Source organism: Augochlora pura, chromosome 11 (genome assembly GCF_028453695.1).
Source record: "Augochlora pura isolate Apur16 chromosome 11, APUR_v2.2.1, whole genome shotgun sequence".
In the NCBI taxonomy this organism is placed as follows: domain Eukaryota; kingdom Metazoa; phylum Arthropoda; class Insecta; order Hymenoptera; family Halictidae; genus Augochlora; species Augochlora pura.
Genome location: NC_135782.1, coordinates 17,520,975 through 17,543,292, shown reverse-complemented (window position 1 = coordinate 17,543,292; position 22,318 = coordinate 17,520,975). Strand labels below are relative to the sequence as shown.

The following is a 22,318-nucleotide window of genomic DNA, read 5'->3' as shown; positions in this document are numbered from 1 at the left end:
ATTATTCTATATAGAATCGAGGCTAGTGTCCTGAATTTATTTTATTTAATTTTTATTTTAGTGAAATAATGTTCTAAAATTTTCTAAAATTATTTCGTGAATCAATTGTACAAAATAATTGTATAAAATAAATATTTAAAATAATTCTGTAAAATAATTCGGTAAAATAATACTCTAAAATAATTCTGTACAAAGATTCTGTAAAATAGGTCTAAAGAAATTCTAAAACTCTATCATATAAAATAACTATTTAAAATTGTGAAGATTTATGTAAATAAATATACCCATGTTAACATAAGTTGATAAATGGCTGACAGTTATGGTGAAACGGTCGAAACGAAGGTTTCGAGAACAATGGTTGGAGCAGCGAGTAAAAAACTAGCGACAGTCGGACGCACCCCTTCGAAGAATAATTCTTCTGTGTCTGTTTATTTGTGTACACTGGCTCCGACAGAAGTTGCCACCCTCTATCTAGCAGCCTAGTCCCGATCTAACGTTTATAGAAGGTCAATGGCGCGTGCAGCAGCCTTTTTTACTCTTCTTGATATTATTTTACTACGAACGACGCGACTGTGTTGCTGTTGCGGGCCGAGCCGGTCCACTTCATTTTTGAGTGGCCGTACGAAACGCATCTGCGATCGTCTCTGTGGATGAAGTGAAATTATAGTTCATGGTGTACGTAGTACTGTGGTGGGACCACGTGACGCGTCTAACATAACTTTTCTTGAATAATAAAAATATTAAAATAAGAGTAACATATTGCCCTGGAAAATCGTAAAAATTGGCTGACTTTGATGTGCGATAACTTTGTTAAAAATTATTGTAGAATGATGGCTCTATTTTTAAATTAAAGCTTCAAAACTCTACTTTAAGATAGTATAGTTTGATTTTAATTTCGGTGCACCAGAACTGCTGTAAGTATTTAAATATAACCATAGAAAAACCACCCCCTATTTCTAGGCGCGTGATAGATCAGGTTGGCAAGTGTCACTTTAAAGAGCTGTAACTTTGCGAAAAAAATCGCAGCTAGGTTTTATTTGTTTTTCAATTAAAGGCGAAGGATTGGGCTTCAATTCTGTGTAAATTGAATTCCTTAAAAAAATTTTTCGGGGCCCGTGCATTGTTTCAAAGTTGGCACTTTTCAACGTGGCAAACACGACTTCGTATTTAAAAGGCGACAGTGGCACAGTTATGTTGTAATTAAGATCCAAGTAGGCTGTGTTAAAGTAGAGTTTTCAAGCTTTAATTTAAAAGTAGAACCATTAATTTATCATAATTTTTCACAAAGTTACAAAATTTTAAAAATAACACTTGTCAATCCCATGTATCTGTCACTTGGTAAGGGGGTTATTGGTCCATGATTATACTTAAATAGCTACAGTGACGAGAGTGCACTAAAAATAAAATCGAACCAGGCCATCTTAAAGAGGACATTTGAAGCTTCAATTTAAAAAAAAAGATCATCATCCTACAATGATTATTAACAGAGTTATCGTCGATCAAAGTTGGTCAATTTTTATCTAAAATTTTTCTCTATTAAAATATCTTCCAGCAGTATATTTAAATTCGGAAAAAATTAGTAAACACGTCAACTTACAATTTCATTTATGCAAAGCGCCGGACGTCGCTCTAATGGTCACAGTAATCGACTACCGTAATGAGAATCACGATCGGATCAAGGCTGGCAATGACGTAGTTCCGAGGAATCGTCACGCAGAGTTAACGAATCGAATACCACGAAAAACTTTGGTCGGCCGATGCTACCGTCCGATAGCCGAGACAATGGAGTGATAGTCGTAGCGCGAACATAATGGTAATGGGTCCCGGTAACCAGGAACTAGGATGGTAGATTGGGATCTGGCATTGTCCGCCCGGACTGCGTTTATGGTGGCCGGGCGCACAAGAGCCCTGGCGTTAACGTCAAAAGGCGTTACTCGCTCGAGCAAGCTCACCTGGTACCTACAGAAAGCTATCTGATTATTCGTGCTAGACGAGATTCGTACTAGATTTTAATGCGGCCCCCTCCTTTTGTTTCTGTTTCCCATTCACCTCGGTGCACCCTTTCGGCCGCTTTAGGGGGAGCCGTTCGATACTATTGCGTAACGGTGCTACGAGCACTAAGGGGAATTTCGACTGTTTTCGATCATTCTTTGTGGCTATGGTGTTCCATCGAAAAAGATCATTAAATGGAAATTGTTTATGGAAGTTGGAAATCATTTTCTTCGCGAAGAAATTGAGCAAGAATTAGCCAACTTTGAGCGATGATAACTTCGTGAAAAATCATTGTATCGTGATGATCTTGTTCTTAAATTAAAGCTTGGTGTTTGCACTTCGAAATAGTGTTGATTGATTTTATGTTTGACGCACTATGGTTTTTGTAGCTATTTAAATATAACTATAGAAAAATCACCTTATTATGAGGGGACCCGGGGATGAGCTTGAAAAGTGTTATTTTTCAAATTCTGTAACTTTGTGACGATAACTCTATTAATAATCATTGTAGGGTGATGATCTTTTCCTTAAAATGAAGCTTGAAGACTCTACTTTAACACAGCCTACTTGGATTTTAATTACAACATAACAGTGACATTGTCGCCTTTTAAATACGAGGTCATGTTTGTCACATTAAAAACTGCCAAATTTGAAAAAATGCACGGCTTCCAAAAAATTTTTTTAAGGAATTCCATTTATATAGAATTGAAGCCTAATCCTTCCCCTTTAATTGAAAAAAAAATAAAACCTAGCTGCGATTTTTTTTCGCAAAGTTACAGCACTTTAAAGTGACACTTGCCAACCTGGCCTATCACGCGCCTGGAAATAGGGGGTGGTTTTTCTATGGTTATATTTAAATACCTACAACAATTCAGATGCTCCGAAATTAAAATCCAACTATACTATCTTAGAGTAGAGTTTCAAGCTTTAATTTAAAAATAGTGGCATCATCCTACAATAATTTTCAACAAGGTTATCGTCCGTCAAAGTTGACCAATTTCTAATCAAATAATTTCCAATTTTTCTCCTCGTAAAACCACAAAATCAATTAATCGCGTATTTTACGAATATAATCGATTAGTCATTAATCCAAAGCGAATTAATTCGCCGTCGATGGGGGTATAGCCATAATCGCGAATAGAGTAATAAGTATCGAACGGCGCTCTCCCAATCCACTCGGAGTCTCCGTCGATTCCTTTTCTATTAATAAAAGGGATAACGTTCAGATTATTCGGCCCGTATCGCGGACATCGGGCTTCTAAAGAGATAATGATCGTTCCTGGGAGGGCAAAACTATGGGGCCGTAATACGCGAAGGTCTCTTGGGACAAAGACGGACGCATCCTCGGCAACGTTGCGCGAACAAAGGGAACCTCTCGGCGGGGTATTCCCTGGAAACCGGTGCCCTGGCTGACGGATCGGTTCGATCGCTGTCTATTTCTTCGCAGCGGTGCGCCAATAAAAAAAATACTCGACCGATCATAGGCGACGATAAAATTCGAAGAAATGCCGGACATTGTACCAAACAGTACTGCACAACTAAATAATATATCGAATTGATTATTTCAGCAAAATTTTACTCTAATAATATTGTAAATAAATTCTTGAAATAATATTTTGTTTCGACGTTGCTCGAATTAATAATACCCCAAACTGATTATTTCAGCAAAATTGTACTTCGGTAATATCGTAAATAAATTCTTGAAATAATATTTTCTTTGGACGTTGCTCGAATTAAAAATACCCTAAATTAATTATTTCAGTAAAATTTAGCTCTAATAATATTGTAAATAAATTCTTGAAATAATATTTTGTTTTTATAATGTATCCAATTAATTCTTGGAATACAATTTTGTCCAATTAATATTTTAAGTAGACTTTTATAATTAATTTTATTGTGATAGTATGTCGAATTCTTCGAATAAAATTATATCTGGATAATATTGCAAATGTATTCCTCGAATAAAATTTTAATTGAGCCATATATCGAATAAATTCTGCGAATTCAATTTTATTCTAACGTCGAATGAATTCTACGAATTCAATTTTATTCTAACGTCGAATGAATTCTACGAATTAAAATTTACTCTGACAATATAACGATTGAATTCTTGGAATAAAATTTTATCTGGATAATATTGAAAATGTATTCCTCGAATAAAATTTTAATTGAGTAATATATCGAATGAATTCTTCGAATAAAATTTTAATCTGACATCGAATGAATTCTTGGAATAAAATTTTAATTTGATAACATAACGATTGAATTCCAGGAATAAAATTTTATCTGGGTAATAGATTTATTAAACTCTTCAAATAAAATTTTATTTTAGTAATATATCGAAAGAATTCTTTATCTAATATTTTATTCAGAAAATATATCGAATAATGCAACGAATAATTCATCGAGTAAAATTGTATCTGTTATAAGTATAAGTAATGTTTACCTCCATGTCGAATGACCTCGGCGAAGGAACTGCCATAACAGTGATGACACCGTTCGAGCGCACGCACCGGTACCTGTGTCCCCTGCGCGACCGTCGCCCCCGAAAGTGTCGTTCCGGACGAACGCGCCTGGAAAATGGGAACCGTTCGCGCGCGATAATGCAAATGTCAGCTGATCCCCCCGGTCCGGCGATCGCGGGCTACTGAACCGAGAAATGCTAATTAGTTTCTAATACCTCTAACACCTTTAACTGCTCCGTGCACGGACTCCGAGACGCGCATAAAAACGAGTCACGCGTTCAATTGAAATTTTCCAGACCGAAAACGTTTACCATGGACACATTTCGTTCGGAACGAACGTACTTCGGAGGGAACGACGATGATAACAATACACGGATTCTCTCTGGGGGACTCGTTCATCCGTCTTCTTTCTACAAAAAGGGAAAAAAAGCTGAAAAAAACTACGAGGTGCGAAAATCGGAGATTAGTCTGACGCGTTTTTTTGGGAAGGTATACTGAAAATGGAAAGGAAAAAAAACAAGCAAAAGTAGACGCACTTTATTTTCACAATTTGTTCCTCGAACACCTGGGTTTCACGGAGCGGCGACATGTTTAATCCCGCGTGCATTTAGGTTAACAGTTTCTGGAAGACTCGTGTTCTGATTTATGCTAACAAGCGCGAGAGTATGCGACACGAGGATCCACGATTCATAGATGTCTAACGATGTTCAGAGAGATGTATTTCACGGGACGATGTAAAATACTCTAATTGACTAGATTTATTATTAACAAGTGAAATCGTGGGACGATGTAAAATACTCTAATTGACTAGATTTATTATTAACAAGTGAAATCGTGAAATGAATATTATTAACAATCGTTGAGTGAAATTACCGTTTTAGTCGAGCGAGAGACAATGAACTTCGGTTCGAGTGAGACCGGTACGTTGTTTACGTTGCCTTCACAGATTTGAAGTCGATGGAATTACGTTGTGCAGAGATTGTTGCTAAAATGAGCCTAGGCTGGCCTCGGTGATTTGCTCGTTCAAAAAAATTGAAACCATAAAAATAGCTTAGAGCGTCTGAAAGAGGAGACTTTCCCCTTTAAAATGAGCCTAGGCTCATCCTCGTACGATTATTTGGAGCGAAATTACAGTAGCTCAAAGTTACAGCGATTTTTAAGCATTGGCGTAGCCACCCCCTGGCAGGTACCAAAACGAATGTGTTCATATAATTGGCGATAAATCGGCTCAAAAAAATCGTCGATCACTTCCGTTTGGTGCGTTGGAAAACTGAAGCTTCCCTCTTGACAACCACTATAGTTTTATCCGCGAAAAAAATTATTGCAACTTCTCACGAATGCAGGAATGTTGAGCAAATATTTCGTATACTTTATTAACTCTAGATTTTAAGGTTTCAATTGTGATCACTGTGACTTCCTATATTACCGTCCACGACATACATATATTATACTTTAACGCTGAGTATTTCAACTACGGAATACTATAAATATTCATACGAACTTACGATCACATAAATGTTCCTATAAACATTGAAAAATCAAACAGAGAGACACACAGACGAACCATGAAATTGACGCGTCTATTTGCGTTCGCGCGCATAGAAACCCCATCAACCCCCGCGCGTATTTGCCGAGCGTGTTTGTCCGGGAATATGAATCGGTCCACCTGGAGAGAGGATCGAGAGACGCGGATTTAGAGAGAGAGAGAGAGAGAGAGAGAGGGAGAGAGGGAGAGAGAGATGGACACAGATAAGAAACGAGAGAGAGAGAGATTGCGTGAGAGAGAGTGAAAGAGCATGAGAGAGAGAGGGAGAGAGAGAGTGAGAGAGGAGAGAGAGAGAGGAGATGAGAGACGAGAGAGAAACCAAATGAGAGCCGAAAAGAGAGACAAGAGAAAAGAGGAGACGATATAAGAGACGAGAGAGAGTGAGAGAGGGTGACGAGTGGGGGAGAGACAGGAGAGCGAAAGGAGATCCGCGATTGTCGTACGTATTTGCCCGGCTATTTATCACGGTTTATTATTTCCTATTGTCGACGGAGTCACGCATTGTTGACGGACGAGGAGGGCCGTGGCGAATTTCTAAAACCGTGTCCGATCGAATTTGCATATTTCAGTCAGCGAGAGAGACGCGCGTGCGTCGGGCGTCCGATTACAGGCCCTATTAATTGCGGTTCCGCATTGTTCTCCCCGGATAACCTTGGGGCCGATACCAAAACTTCTCGCTTTCCCTACCTCGTTCCATCTCGCGTTCGTTCGATTCTCCGGTTACCGTTCGACGGATTACACCCTAACCAAGACCATCTTCCTACGTCACGAGGTGCCATAATTTATAACAATATTTAACAATATTATATACCGATAACTGCGACAATGCATTTCTACAGAAAACTAAAAAATTGTATTCAAGCAATATTTCGAATAAATTGTTGGAGAATAATTTTATATGGATAGTATGTGGAATATATTGTTGGAAAAAAATTGTGTCTGCATAATATGTCGAATAATAAATAGGAGATTAAATAAATTGTTCGAGTAGAATTTGATTCGTACAATAGTTCGAGGAAATTCTTGGAATAAAATTTTACTTTTGTTATTGCTTTATAAATTTCTTTTTGCCAACTTGGTGTTAGTGTACAGTACGAGTATGTGTAATAGTATATAGGACTGTAAGAAAAATTCGAGAGCAACAGGTTATGCAAAATTGTAGTTTGGTTTCAAGTGTTGAGGTGCAAAGGTTTCGTTGAATTATTCTGAAAATCTCGATCGAACGTGTAACCTCCAGCTGCATTAGGTGTGCGCATATTCATGCGATACAGTGGAGCATGAAAGGACGTTGCAGAAGGCTTTTAATACGTAACAGATCGGGGTGGAAACAACACGTGTCCGATGCAGTGCATGGTTTAGCATATTCGAGAGTTCTATTCAACTGTTCAAGAAAATTTTGGCACAGGGAAATTTCGAAAAATTGGGCAAATTCAATCGACGATATCTTTGCGAAAAATTATCATAAGATAATGATTCTTCTGCGAAATTAAAGCTTGAAGTCTCTACTTGAAGATAGCCTGCCTTGATTTTCTATTTAATTTATTTTCACTACTGTAGCCATACAAAAGTAGCTACATAAAAACAACCCCTTTTCGTAAGGCCACATTTATTGAATTAAAAATTGTCAACTTTGACGATCTACACAAACTTTGCAAAATTTTTCTCGAAGAAGCCACTTCCAAGGAAATAAAGTTCGAATCTTCCTTTTTAATTTAAAAAAAGCTGCACCAGGCTACGATTTTTTTTGGCGAAGTTACAGCGCTTCAAAGTAACCCTTGTGACTCTCTTCGAAAGGGGGTAGTTTTTCTATGGTTATATTTAAATATCCACAGTGGAAAAAATGCGCCGAATAAAAAATCTAACTAGGCTATCTTAAAGTAGAGATTTCAAGTTTTAATTTAAAAATAGAGCCATCATCCTAGGTTAATTATTAACAAAATGATCGTCAGTCAAAGTTGACCAATTTTCGTCAAAACCTTTTCTATGTTATAATTTGTTTCTTCAGTATAATAACGTTATATTAATAGTATAATTATGACATTTTGTTATAAATATTTCCAGAAACGTTTAACACATTTACAGGCTTCGTTTATATTTTAACGCACCACGATGCCGTCGAAAACCGCGTGGTTTACCCCCATAAAGTATCCAGTGCGCAACGACCATCGCAGAACGGCGCGAAAGGGGTTGGCGGGATCGATGGAGTGGCGATGGAAAAAAATCCGGCATAAAATTAACAGTATACAGCTTGCAGAACGCAGTTTGTTGCTCGCCGGCAATATTTCACTGCAACCTCTCTCTCTCTCTCTCCGGCGAAGAGGGGCTCGGTTCTCGAAGGGGGGTGTGCAACAATGGAACCCTTTACCCAGCCCCTAGCGCCCAGCCAACATCCATACATCATCATTCATACTGGGAGAGAGAAGAAAAAACCTGGGGGCACCTATGCCGGGTCTCGACGGCCTTCGGAGGGGTCTCTTCGGAAATTTCAAAAGTACCGAGTACGCATCAAGTACTTTCTAATGCCGCGATGGATTTTCGGGTTCAACTTTCGACACAACTTTCGTCATTGTTCTTACTCTCGGCTAATCCGTTTATCGAACATAAACAATTTTTTGCGTTTGGCCTGAAATTTTTTTCGGTGACGTTAGAACAATTATCTGGTATTTTTTTGACAATTTTATTAGCTGTATTTATATGGTTTTATTTAGTATTTAATATGGCAGTTTTATTAGCAATGTGTATTTATATTTATTGGGTATTTAATATGACAATTTTAATAGCATTATACATATATATTTATTAAGCATCTAACCTGGCAATTTTAATAACTATATGTATATATATTATATTTATCAAGGTATTTAATACAACAATTTTATTAGCAATATATATTTAAAATTAGTCATATTATTAATTATATATTATTATATATAGTATTAGCAATGTATATTATTATAATTATTATTAGCAGTATATATACATTTCTCTACTCACTTATTTATTAAGTATGTAATATAACAATCTTACCAGCAAATTTATTATTAAAAGAACGTCGAGTCAGAAGCAACGTACATCTCTAAACAAACCCGTGAAGTTGCCGAGGACACTTTATTTTCGAAAACGGACCAGCCACCCTTCAAAAATGACACCACGCCCCGAAAACCCAAAGGGGTTGATACAGGCAGTAAACAGTGACGTGCAGAACCATGAGGCAAAAGGTAAGGAGAAATACAGTCTAGTTACAAAAATGCGTGAAAACCGTTTGCCATTTTTATCCACCCTTCTGAAAGGGGTTGGTCGTCCCACAATGAAAAACCAACACTATTGAAATGTGCGCGTTGAAAAATCTATGAAATAGACTGTGGAGTTTTATGGAAAATAAAAATATTGTCGAGGAATTTTTTAAAACGAGAATTGAAAAATAATATATTTCTTCAATATATTATTATTTAATCGAGTTGGGTTAATAAGTGTATAAGAAAGAAAATTCTAAATAAAATTATAAATAGTTCTGAGTATACCAATCTATATTTCTATTTTAAATATTCAACGTTCGAGGGTTAATTGTAATTAAAAATAATGTAACACTACCCTTAGATTTTTCTACCCCTAAATAAACTTTTCAATTGATCTATGTTTCTCTTCACTATTTTTGCAATAAGTTCATCAAATACTCAATATAATAATTACGAAATATTTTTAATAGCTCAGAGCCAATTTCAACCCCTATACAACAAAAATGCTACCAGGAATTATCGAACTAATTATTGAACAAATAATTATGGAATATACATGAATTAATATTTTTTATATTATCTGTCACGTAATTAATATTAATCTGTCAATCAAAAATGAAAATAAAATAATTCGAAATAACAGAAAATATTTATACAAAGAAATTTTTAAAATTGTTAAAAACAGGGGGGAGGAAATTTGCGCAGGTAAGACAAAGGTGGGCGAAGGTCGGTCGAGAAGCGTAATCGGCTTTTAGGTAAGAGGCAACCCCTTCGAAACAGCGCGTCGCTCGTGTCACAGCACGGGTGACTGATTGTAAAACCATGGAGTAACCCGCAAAGGGTTGCCGGCCCAGTAGTAGCGAAAGAAGGGAGGGTGGGAGGGGAGGGCGGACAGTTTAAAATTGAGCCTCGTAATCGACGTGTAATCCTCTAAAGCCGTGACAGCCCCGGAGATAATGGAGCACCACCACCGTTCGACGATGGGTGGTCGGTTTGTTTTTTCACGGCGGCGAGGTCGACGGAGATTTCTTTGACTAATCGTTTTGAACTGGATGCATGATTCTGACTCATAATTCTTTTTACTAATTTACGAGACAATTTATTGTCTGTAGAAATTTTCAGTGTAAGTTATTAATACTGTACTTATATGTAGTATAAATATTTGTCTAGTGGAATGTGTAAGAAAAATAATTGTTAATATTAATAATTGGAAGTGATGGTATAAGCTTGATTTATTGTTGATATAAGCTTGATCTAATCTTGATATAAGCGTGACATAACCTTTGTTTAATCTTGATATGAGTTTGATATAGTCTTGACATAACCATAATTTTTTTATCTTGATGAAGTCTTGACATAACCTTAATTTAAAATTGATTTAATCTTGACATAACTTAAAACCTAGTCTACAGAGACCTAATCTAGACTTAATATAGATCTAACGTAACTTAACATAGACCTCATATAACCTAATATAGACCTAACACAGACCTACGGTAGACTTAATGTAACATAATTTATACCTAACATAGACCCACCACAACTCTGACATAACTTAACATTGACTTTATATAATCTAACTTAGATCTAACTTGAAGCTAATATAGACCTAACGTAGACCTAACTTAAACCTAATATAATCTAAAATAGACGTAAAATAACCTAAACTTGACCTTATATAGACCTGATATAGACTTAATATAAACTTAACATAGGCCTAACGTAGATTTAATATAAACCTAACGTAACTTAATATTGACCTAATATAGGCCTAACTTAAACCTAATATAACCTAATAAAGACCTGAAATAACCTAACTGTGACGTTATATAGGCTTAATATAAACTTAACATAGACCTAACCTAGATTTAACACAATCTAACATACATCTAACATAAGCCTAATATAACTTAATATTGACCTAACACAACTTAATATTGACCTAACATAACTTAATGTTGACCTAACATAAACCTAACCTAACTTAACATTGATCCAACGCAGACTTTCAACAGTCATAACCTCTCATTTTTTCCTGTCATACGCGAGCCAAGCAAGAACGCCGAAAAAAATGTCCGGCTGAAAAATCTGAAGAGTGCCTCCCCCTTTTTCGACGAGTTCACCCTAATCAAAAGTGGTCCGCGGGGACAGATTGAGGGGCGTGCCGAAATAAATCAGCCCATTGTTTTACGGCTCTAAAACGGCCGTTGGGGATTTAGAACGCGAAAGTTATGCCCATTGAAATGGACGCCCCAGCTGCGAGAGACCGAAAAGGCACCGGTCGGTTATTCAAAAAACCACGTAATCGTTGCACCCTGAACTCTGGAGCAGTGTCTCATCATCCACCGTTGCTCCTGTCATCGAAAATCGAAGACAATATCCATGCCTTTGTAATTACCTTTATAAAGCATGGAATATCTAGGTATAATATTTAATAGCTTTTGTAATTAAACAACAATATACATATATACAGGGTGGGGCATTTTAAACAGGTCACATGAATATCTCGCTTGTTTTTGAAGATAGGAGAAAATGCATTAGACCAAATTTACTTGGTATCGGGGGGCTCATCATCTGGTAATACCAATTTTTTTGTAGGTGGAGGCGTCAAGGACATATGAAGGTCAATTCTGTTTCCTTAAATGGAACAGTAAGTGTCTTTATTTATATTCTGATAGAGTGTTTCAAGACGAATACAATGACCTATTATGAAAGTCATTCAAGGTCACCTAAAGTCAACTGCAACAGAAAATAAATTGTTTCAGAGTACTTTTCGAATATTTGTGTATCACGTGTGCGTATCACGTGTGTGTATCACGTGATACGGTTCACAAAAGATAAACAAACATTCACAATCACATTGTATGCTTATTTATATCCTTAAACATTGGTAATTGAACTACCGACTAAAATGCGTTACACGATAGCAGAGAAAATAGAAATGGTTCTTATTTATGGTGAATGTCATAGAATTATGAGGGAAGCGGTACGTGTGTATGGTGAAAGATTTCCCGATCGTAACAGACCTTCACTTTCTGTGTTTACAAACATTGTAAAAAAGTTCCAAGAAACTGGAACTGTGGATAAAAAACACGTAATGTTGCCAAACAAGCAACTGATGATGGAAACTCGATAAGTATTGTAGCAGCTGTAATACAAGATCCACATGCTAGTACAAGACAACTGGAACGCGAAAGTAGGATCAGTCGACGAAGTATTTTACGAATACTACACACTAACAAATTTCACCCGTTCCACATATCACTGCATCAAGAATTAACTGAAAACGATTATACAAAACGTTTACAATTTTGTGCATGGGGCTTACAAAAATTACAAGACGATGAAATGTTCTTGAGTAAAATGTTATTTAGCGATAAGGCCACATTTACAAACCATGGAGCAGTTAACCGTCACAACATGCACTACTGGTCAGTAGAGAGTCCACGATGGTTGAGAGAAGTCGGCAAACAAAAACCTTGGTCTGTAAACGTCTGGTGTGGCCTTTTTCATAATAAAATAATTGGTCAATATTTTATTAATGGCACGCTAAATAGCAGTAAGTACCTCAAACTGTTAGAAGACGTTTTGCCAGAATTGTTAGAAGACACTTCACTGGACATACGACAATCCATGTGATTCCAGCAAGACAAATGTCCTGCTCATTCAGCAAGCAACGTTACAGAATTTCTAAATAGAAAATTTAGAGATTGCTGGATAGGACGATCGGAAAATAACAAATGGCCAGCAAGATCCCCAGACCTGACACCTAGATTTTTATTTGTGGGGAAAATTAAAGGCAGAAATGTATCGTGAAAAACCAACTACCAAACTTGACATGCAAGAACGTATAAGAAGAGCTTGCTTTGTAATAGATACAAATGAAATTTTCCAGGCAGTGTCATCAGTATTGCAACGATTTAGACTATGTATCCATATCAAGGTCGCCATTTTGAACACTTGCAGTAGCAGTATCAAATTATCCAAATATTCGAAGTGTGCTTTGAGATAATTAGTTTTCTCTGACAGTTGACTTTGGGTGACCTTGAATGACCTTCATAATAGGTCATTGTATTCGTCTTGAAACACTCTATCAGAATATAAATAAAGACACTTACTGTTCCATTAAAAAAAACAGAATTGACCTTCATATGTCCTTGACGCCTCCACCTACAGAAAAATTGGTATTACCAGATGATGAGCCCCCCGATACCAAGTAAATTTGGTCTAATGCATTTTCTCCTATCTTCAAAAACAAGCGAGATATTCATGTGACCTGTTTAAAATGCCCCACCCTGTATATACATATATGTATATAAAGAATTATCAGTTAAATATTATAAAAGATATTCAAATAAATATTTAAAAAATACTATTCCAAGGAAAAATTGTCCACTGTTTTATCTACAATATTAGTACGAAATAAAAATATAGGTTTATGATATAAATAAATAAAATAACTATTAAAGAACGTCCACAAATTAGAAAACTAGCAATGCTATTCAATTCTTCGCTTGAAATACTATAAAACACGTGTCAGAGATTTATTATAATTATTTATTTATAAATAGACCGCCTTATAGTTAGTACTAAAAATTTTAAAGAAATAATTGAACCATCTCCTAAATTATTAATTTATAAAACTAGGATCACTAAATTAATATGATTAAAGTATATTCTGCAATAATAATTCTCTGTTTTTATAACAAATTATTATAAATAAAATGTAGCTCTTCGGAGAAAATCATTTCGTTTCTGTAAGCGTGGACAAGATAATCGCGCCGACAGCTCGTCAGCCTCCCAATGGGAAAGGGGTTAACCCGTTCACTCGGGCGGAATTGATTCGAATAAATCGTCTCTAGGAGTCTCGCGAATCCCTGAAGTCATTTAGTGATGAAAAACACACAGATTTGCTTGTCGCCTCGAGATTCCGAGTCACATCTGTCAGTCTTCGTCCACTGCTCTATTATTTATCTAAATTAAATGTCCAAAATCTATCGATTTCAGCCTGAAATAATGTTTTCACTGCGAATTTAATATAATCCTATCATCCCCCAACGAAAAGTGTCAACAAAGTTCCTTGACCATTGTTATATAATTATCCATTACGCTGGTCACTGAGATAGCTGCGCATCGATAATTTATATTTATTCACCAGCCGAGTGCAGAAATAAGTGCAGTCTATCGCAGAAGGCAGTTTCCATTGCGCGTTGTCCAGAAGAATAAAACCAGAGGGTGCACTTTTCTTAATTGAGCAGTAATTTTTGGAAAATATTAAACGGTTTGGTACTGTCTATTATTTTAAAGAAATATGGTGAAATTAAGTGGAAAGTGTGCTCTTTTTAATGAGATATTCAGTTTTGCAAAATTATGAAGGCAAATGATTTTTGCAGTATTTTTAAGAAGGTGTTGTAATTAAGCAGAAGATTTACTTCTCCTGATAGGGCATTAAAATTAAAAAAAATATTAAACAGTTTCGTTCGGTCTATTATTTAAACCAAATATGGTAGAATTAAGTAGAGAGTGTGCTCTTTTCAACGAAGTATTCAGTTTTGCAATATAATAAACGAAACTAATTTTTTCAGCATTTTTTAAAATATGTTTTAATTACCCAGAATATTTGCTCTTCTTAACAGAGTATTAAACTTTAAAAAAATATTAGACAGTTTCATCCTCTCCATAATTTAAACAAACTATTTTAAAATCAACAGGAAAGCTTGTTTTTTACAACAAAGCATTAATCTTTAAAAAATGCTAAAAAATTTCGTCCTGTCCAATAGACATTCCCTACAATCTAAACATGCACAATCACGAATTCTTCTCTCGAAGAAAAGTATTCGCTCTCAAAAGGAATTGCAAAAAAGGAATCGAGCATACAGTGACAACAGTTTCATAAATAACTTGCCCGACGGCGACGATAGTTTCGAGCACCGGCCGATAAAGTATCGACGCGCGAGCCAAAAGGCAGCCGCCGAAGAATGCCCGATAATATATTATTATTGCGCGGGCGCGGGTCAATAATCGTACACGTTGCCTGGCGACGACACGTTGCTCCTGCCTCCTCGCTCCAGCATCCGGAATTTCTTCTTCTGCGACTGCTCCTGCAGAGCTGGTCGGTTGCCGCAGAAGTCGGGCAACCTTCGTAACATCCTGATCGGACCGGTTTCCATCCGACTCGGCTCTGAACAGCCTCTCTGCTAGGTGAGTCTCTCTCTCTCTCTCTCGGCCCAGTGTTCCTCGACGCAGCACCATGCCGCATCGATCTCGCCGAGCCTGTTATCAGGTGGTCGACCCCGGCGACACAGAGTTCAAAATTCGACGAACTTATCCGCGGACACGTTGACCCCTCAATTGCCGATTAAACCGTGAACTGGCACCTTCCGCGGTGCTTATGGCAATCGCGGTGCTTATGGCAATCGTGGCGCAGGCCTCGCCGGTTGCAGAGTGTCTCCTACCGCAGTGTCTCGTGCTGCAGAGTATCGTGCGCCTGCACTCCGGTGACAGAGGTCGCGGAATCTCGATAACCGGGTCGATCGTAGAACAGATTCGAGATTATCGTCGCGTCTAGTGTCCGTCTAGCACGAGCCTAACCGGCCCGTAGTACGGTTACTCACCAGGCGTGACGTTCGTTCCGAGATATTTCATCGAACGAATTTTTAATCCAATTTTTATCGATCTTGTTTAATTTAAATTTAATCTAAATTGAATCTAAATTTAATTTAAATTGAATCTAAATTGAAACTAAATTTAATTTAAATTTAATTTAATTTAATTGTTTTGTAGGTGGTTCGACGGAGATGTGGTGGAAAATTGGAAAAGGGGATACCAGCGCGGTTTCTACTGACGCGAAGAGTGGTGAACGCGGTGCGCGAAATCGACGATTAGGTGTGCGAGGTTCGTTTGGGAAGAAGCTCGAAGACATCTGCGGATTTGGTGTCGATGATGTTAATAGTTTCGATAAGATTACAAGGCTTTTGTATCGGCCCACCGATGCTGCGAGTTTGGGCGTCGTTCGAGCACTTTTTGGTGAGTTTCTGACGATGTTTAAATAATTTTTGATGAGTTTTATTTGTGATATATGTGTTGTAAATTTAATCAGAATTTTAAGAGAGAATACGTATTTATAAGTATATTTAATTGGAGGGAATTGTTAGGTCAGAGTTGGGGCCCAGATAGATCAAAGGTAGATCAGATTTTGGTCCGAGTTAGAAGAGAGTTAAGTCAGATTTAAGTTACAGTTATGTCATGTCAAGATCCTATTAAAATTATTTTAAGTTTGTATCAAGATTAGATCAGCTTTAGATCAGGATTACCTAAAGAGGAAATAGCGAAGTTATGTCAGGATTATATCAAAGTTAAGTCAAAGTTAGATCAGACTTATATCAGGCTTATCTAAAGCCAAAACCTCAAGAAAAGTTACCCAAAACATGTATAAACTGAAAAATTGTTTTATGCAATTAACAAATGGTTCCTGGTGCTATGTGACACTATGGCATAACCTTATGACACCCATAAACTTGACATAACCTTATGATACCCATGACATAACCTTATGACACCCACAACCTTGATATAATCTTATGGTATCCATGACATAACCTTATGACACCCAAAACCTTGATATAACCATATTATACCCATGACATAACCTTACTCAGCAGACGAAAAATTTCAACCTTAACGCTTCATTAAAATTGAAATTCTCCCAATAAGTTAAAATCTCTCAAAAACATAAAATATCCCGTAAATTATTTCTTCAGGATTCTGCATGGTGTTCGACGTGGTGGAGGAAAGAGGCCTGGCAGACGTGGACATTAAATGGGGCGACCCCATGGAGTGTCGTTTCCCATTGATCCACGGAATGAAGCCACCGTCGTTGCCCTGGGTCATAGTGATTTACGCGATCATGTGGACAGGCGCGTTCGGTATAATGCTGGGCTCGCATTTCAAGCTCGCCTGCGCCAGCTTCGTGTTGCCATATTGGTACATCTTCCTGCTGAACAAGGTCTACTGGAACAACCACACGTATCTGTACGGGATCGTCGGCACTCTCCTCTGGGGTACGGAGGCTAATAAGTACTTGTGAGTTTGAAAGGAAATGTCTCAACCGAATGGGAAATGTGATCGGAGACGTGAGTGAGGATCTCGTAAATATTAACTAAACCGATATCGAGCTGTCAAAAATTATGCATAATCGAAATTTCACACTTTGCACGAGAAACATTTTATTCGAAAAATATAACCATTGCGAGAAAAGTACAGAAAAAATGTTAAAAGTCACGACAATGTGTCAGACGTTGAAAAGAATGATTCTCCAGGTGATTTAAAGAAACTTTTTCCTTAGCAAAAATTTTCTACGACGCGTCGTTGCCGAGATATTGACGAGAAATGTGGACCAATCGTAGAGCGTGTACAGGCGACGAGTGGGAGGCGCTTCAACGAGCGTGGCGTCGCGCGTGGCTCCTGGGCGGGGCGCTATCAGTGCTCGAGCGTCAATTGGTCCGCGATTTTCTTTAATAACTCGTTAACGAAGCCTTGCATGACATTTTTGCAAAGGAAAAAGTTTCTTGAAATCACCTGAGGAATCAAAATCATCAATTACTTTTTCTATAATTAAATATTCTGTATATAGACACTATTTAACGTAGATAATATTTAACGTAGACACCATTTAATCTAAAATTGGGATAATTAATCTTTTTCCAGTGCTCTCGACGCGAGAAAAATGAATACAGAACAGAGCAAGGCCACTGTACCTTTGTGGAACTATTTCATACTGAGATTTCAATTCTTTGCATTGTACTTTCTGGCTGGATTGAAGAAATCCAGCACGGAATGGCTGTCGGGATACGCAATGAGCAATTTGTCTGCGCACTGGGTCTTCAGTCCGTTCAAGTAAGTGTATGTACTGAAAAATCATTTTATTAATTCTAATAATTAATTAACGAAGTATAATATATTATAATATATGTAATATAATTGTCGTGGTGTTCAAGGTTATTTCTGACGACCGAGCAGACAGATTTCTTCGTAGTTCACTGGTTCGGTTGCATTTTCGACCTGACCATCGGTTTTTGGATACTATACGAAAAGACTCGTGTTCCTGCCATGATTTTATGCACGACTTTTCATCTAATGAACTCTAGACTGTTCAACATAGGTATGTAGTAGGTTGTAAACAATTTTTAACGATTTATAACAATTTATACAATTTATAGGAATTTATACAATTTTTTGAATTTATATCAATTTATACGATTTATACAAATTTATAGCAATTTATAAAATTTATAAAACACTGGCATTTTTTCAGGAATGTTTCCCTACGTCTGTCTGGTGACGATGCCGCTCTTCTGCAGCACAGACTGGCCCCGGAAGTGCATCTCGTGGTTCAGATGGAATTGCAAGTCGATTTTTGCGGACAGTCGAACTATAAAAGTCTGCGACGCGATACCAGCGCATTGTTTCGAGAACGATTGTAAAAAAGAGTACAAAGACACTTTGAACATCACCGGGAGTCGTAAAGAGCACCATAAGACAGACAAGGGAGCGAAGAGAGCAACAAAAGAGCAACGAGATGGCCCGCGAGAGAAGGAGGACGTATATAACAGTACAATTTGCAAGCGCGCGAGAGATGTCGATTCACGACCCGTAGGTGCGACGAAGCGGCAAAAATTAGTTGTATCTCTCTTACTCTTTCACGTGGCCTTGCAATTTTTCCTTCCGTACTCTCATTTCATCACCAAGGTATCGATTTCACGTCGATAGAAGAACTAACGAGCCTCTGCTTCACTATCGTTTTATACTCTTTGCATGAAAAGGTGTTCCGAAAATTTCACTTACACTATTGGATGCTTTGGAATATTTGCAACAACATTTTCCCTTGCGAAAATTTTCTACGAGGCTCCGTTAACGAGATATCGATGAAAAAGTTGGGCGAGAGCAGTAGATGCCACGCCCGCGCGGTAGACGCCACACCCACGCGGTCGATGCCGCGCCCTGCTCACCGTGGCGCCGCCTACTCCTCCGCCATACTCACGCGCTGATTTACCAACATTTTTCCTTAATATTTTGTTAACGAAGCCTCGTAAAAAATTTCTGTACAGGAAAAAGTTGCTTGAAATCGTCTCAGCTATCACTCTGTTAATTTTCGGAGCTCTCTACATAAATTAATAAAAATATTACGTTTCATTATTTTAATTTATATATTCTTTATCATTCCAGGGTTATAATAATTGGGTACCAGGTATTTATGGTTACTCCTGGGACATGATGGTCCACGTTTGGGACACTATACTGGTCGTGATTAAGGTCCACGATAATGAGAGCAACGAGGATCGTTATTTAGACCCTCAGGTGTGGGTGCAGACTGATCGATGGGAGAAACACGCTGACATGGCTATACAATACGCCTTCTGCATTAGGGTACTGAAAGAGTTCTATCAGTTTCTATTAAAAATTGTTTAATAATCTGACTTTAATATATATATCTTTAACATACATATTTGGCAAAAGTGAACTGTATTAACAGCTGCTGTCATTTTATTTTCAGGACAATTTAATAGAACAAGAAAATCACTATACCCAGCAGGAAAAATTGTCACCCCTCTCGTCGAACTTGAGCATCTACATGGACGTATGGTGTTCTCTGAATGGTAGGTTCCAGCAGAGGATGTTCGACCCAAATGTCGACCTGCTGACTGTCGACTGGCATCCTTTGAAGCCTGTTTTATTTCTAATGCCACTTTTAACACAATACAACTCCTACAGGTATGGCAATTAATTCGACAGATAATATGTTTAAATATTAAATTTTTAAACAATGTTTATTATATTAGTAATATTAATTTCTTGTTTAGGTACAAGTTGGAAGAAATCGAGCAACATGTTTACACGTGGTCAAACGATACGGACGTTTTATTCGTCGCCGATTTTCCTGGCATGTACCTGGACAACTATATCGCGAGGAATTTCTCGAACGTCAGCTTGACGGTGCTCGAAGGCGAGGTGACGTACAGCGACGAGGAGCTGTCGCAAGGTGTCACGTTGTCGAAAGACTCGTCGATACCTATTAAGACAGGACAGTTTCACAGAGTGAAGACGACGAGTGCTTTCCCTGCTTGTTACATGTACACTTACAACAATCGGGACAAGCATTCGGAAATAGAAAGGTATGGAGGCTGTTAAATTTTATGAAATTAATTAGATGATAATAGTAGCTAGTATCGATATTAATTAAATTAATATAATTTGATAATAAGAGGAATTAAAATAATTTAAGGTGGCAATAGTGTAAATTGAAATAATTTAATTTGGAAACAATATAAATTGACATAATGTAATTTGAAAATAATTTCAAGTAAAATAATACAATTTGAAGATAATATAAATTGGAATAATATAAATTGAAAATAATATAAATTGACATAATTTAATTTGAAAATAGTATGAATTAAAATAATTTAACTTGAAAATAATTTGAATTAAAATAGTACAATTTGAAGATAATATGAATTGAAATAATTTCACTTGAAAACAATATAAATTAAAATAATATAAATTGAAACAATATAATTACAAAATAGTGCGAATTAAAATAATTTAACATTAAGATAACATAAATAAAAATAATTTAACTTGCAACTAGCACGAATTAAATTAATACAATTTAAGAACAATCTACTAAAATAATTTGAAGGTAAAAATTAAAATAATGTTGTATTTAATTTCAGCCATGAGGCAGATACGAGATGGGAGAGCTTTTCGATGACGAGGGAAATGAATTACTATATTGAGGCCTGGCTGCGATCATTGAATCACATACTGGACTCGTTTTTCCACTTGGTTTACAACGTGCCGATGGTGCGGCGAGTACACGTCCACAAATAGGAGAGCAAAGGCGTACAAAATGTGCGCGTCGCGCGAGGGAACCGAGATCTGTCGAGTGAGACATTTTTTAAAGATAGCCGAAGTATCGCGGAAAATTTATTTTCATATACGAAGGGGTTGGACTATATTTAAGCCTGAACGGAAAATTTCGTTTCGATGGACGCGCGATAACGTCGATTTTCAAATCGCCTTACGTTATATAAAATGTAAAACACGACCGCGGTTGATAAGGTTTATCGTCGCCCGGCTTTTTCGATATACCGTTTGACGTAACGTCTGAGTACGGTTTTTTTAACAAAAGTTTAATTGAATAATACCGCGAGACTGATATCTGTACGAAAATACATTGTTGCGTCTTCTTAACGAGTTATAAACGAGTTATTTGCGGTAGAATTTGATTAGAATTTTCTGATAAGAAGTGTTGTTGATGGTGACAATTTTTAATTGATTTTTATTATTTATTATCGAACGATTTAACAATTTTTAATCGGAGATTTTGACTGTTTTTTAAATCTAGTCAGCGTTGAGAATTTTTTGATTGGAGGCTATAATTATTTTTAATTTTTAATAGGTTTTGACAATTTTTAATTTTTAATAGATTTGGACAATTTTTAATTTTCAATAGATTCTGACAATTTTTAATTGAAGCTTGTGATAATTTTTTATTGAAACTTTAGGCTATTTTTAATTTAAGATTTTGGATATTTTTCATCGAAACTTTTGGCTATTTTTTATTGAATATTTTGGCTATTGTTCATTGAATCTTTTGGCTATTTTTAATTTAAGATTTTGGATATTTTTCATCGAAACCTTTGGTTATTTTTCATTGAAACTTTTGGCTATTTTTCATTGAATCTTTTCAATGTTGAATTAATTACTTCGACAATTTTTTAATAAAGACGTTGACAATTTTTAATTAAATACCTCGATAATTGTTAATTAAGAACGTCGACAATTTTTAATAAAGGACAACGTATAATCTCGTGTTCCGAAAATACATTCCGTTATCCAATTAATTAATTCTGTAAAAGTTAACGCAACCCGGAGAACAACAAGGTTGCGTTAATTTCCGCGCAATCGCTTGACGTTTGTAAAAATAGAAACTCCCTTGTATCGCTTGCAAACAGAAATATATATAGTACGATCATTTTCAACACCAGCGTTCCCAGATAAACACGTGTCCGCATTAA

The 22,318-nt window shown here is 36.7% G+C and overlaps 1 protein-coding gene across 2 annotated transcripts; it reads left to right on the top strand.

Moving 5' to 3' along the window:
* Window positions 1–15,352: 15,352 nt before the first annotated feature.
* Window positions 15,353–22,318, top strand: Gc (gamma-glutamyl carboxylase). 2 transcript variants are annotated; one of them, XM_078194162.1, is made up of 10 exons: window positions 15,353–15,440; window positions 16,023–16,265; window positions 17,000–17,321; window positions 17,946–18,134; window positions 18,236–18,399; window positions 18,553–18,986; window positions 19,464–19,664; window positions 19,792–20,009; window positions 20,099–20,410; window positions 20,972–22,318. In XM_078194162.1, the coding sequence occupies exons 2-10, from the start codon at window positions 16,037–16,039 to the stop codon at window positions 21,126–21,128; spliced, it is 2,226 nt and encodes a 741-aa protein (XP_078050288.1). In that variant the 5' UTR covers window positions 15,353–15,440; window positions 16,023–16,036; the 3' UTR covers window positions 21,129–22,318. The 2 variants fall into 2 exon arrangements, with proteins under 2 accessions (XP_078050288.1, XP_078050289.1); XM_078194163.1 differs by lacking the exon at window positions 15,353–15,440 and having other exon boundaries at window positions 16,186–16,265; window positions 17,000–17,299.

Excerpts from the sequence above, each read along its gene's own strand:
- Gc (XM_078194162.1), top strand. The coding sequence starts at position 16,037 with ATGTGGTGGAAAATTGGAAAAGGGGATACCAGCGCGGTTTCTACTGAC. Across the intron at positions 18,400-18,552 it reads CTCTAGACTGTTCAACATAG|GAATGTTTCCCTACGTCTGT; the intron begins GTATGTAGTAGG and ends GCATTTTTTCAG. Across the intron at positions 20,411-20,971 it reads AAGCATTCGGAAATAGAAAG|CCATGAGGCAGATACGAGAT; the intron begins GTATGGAGGCTG and ends ATTTAATTTCAG.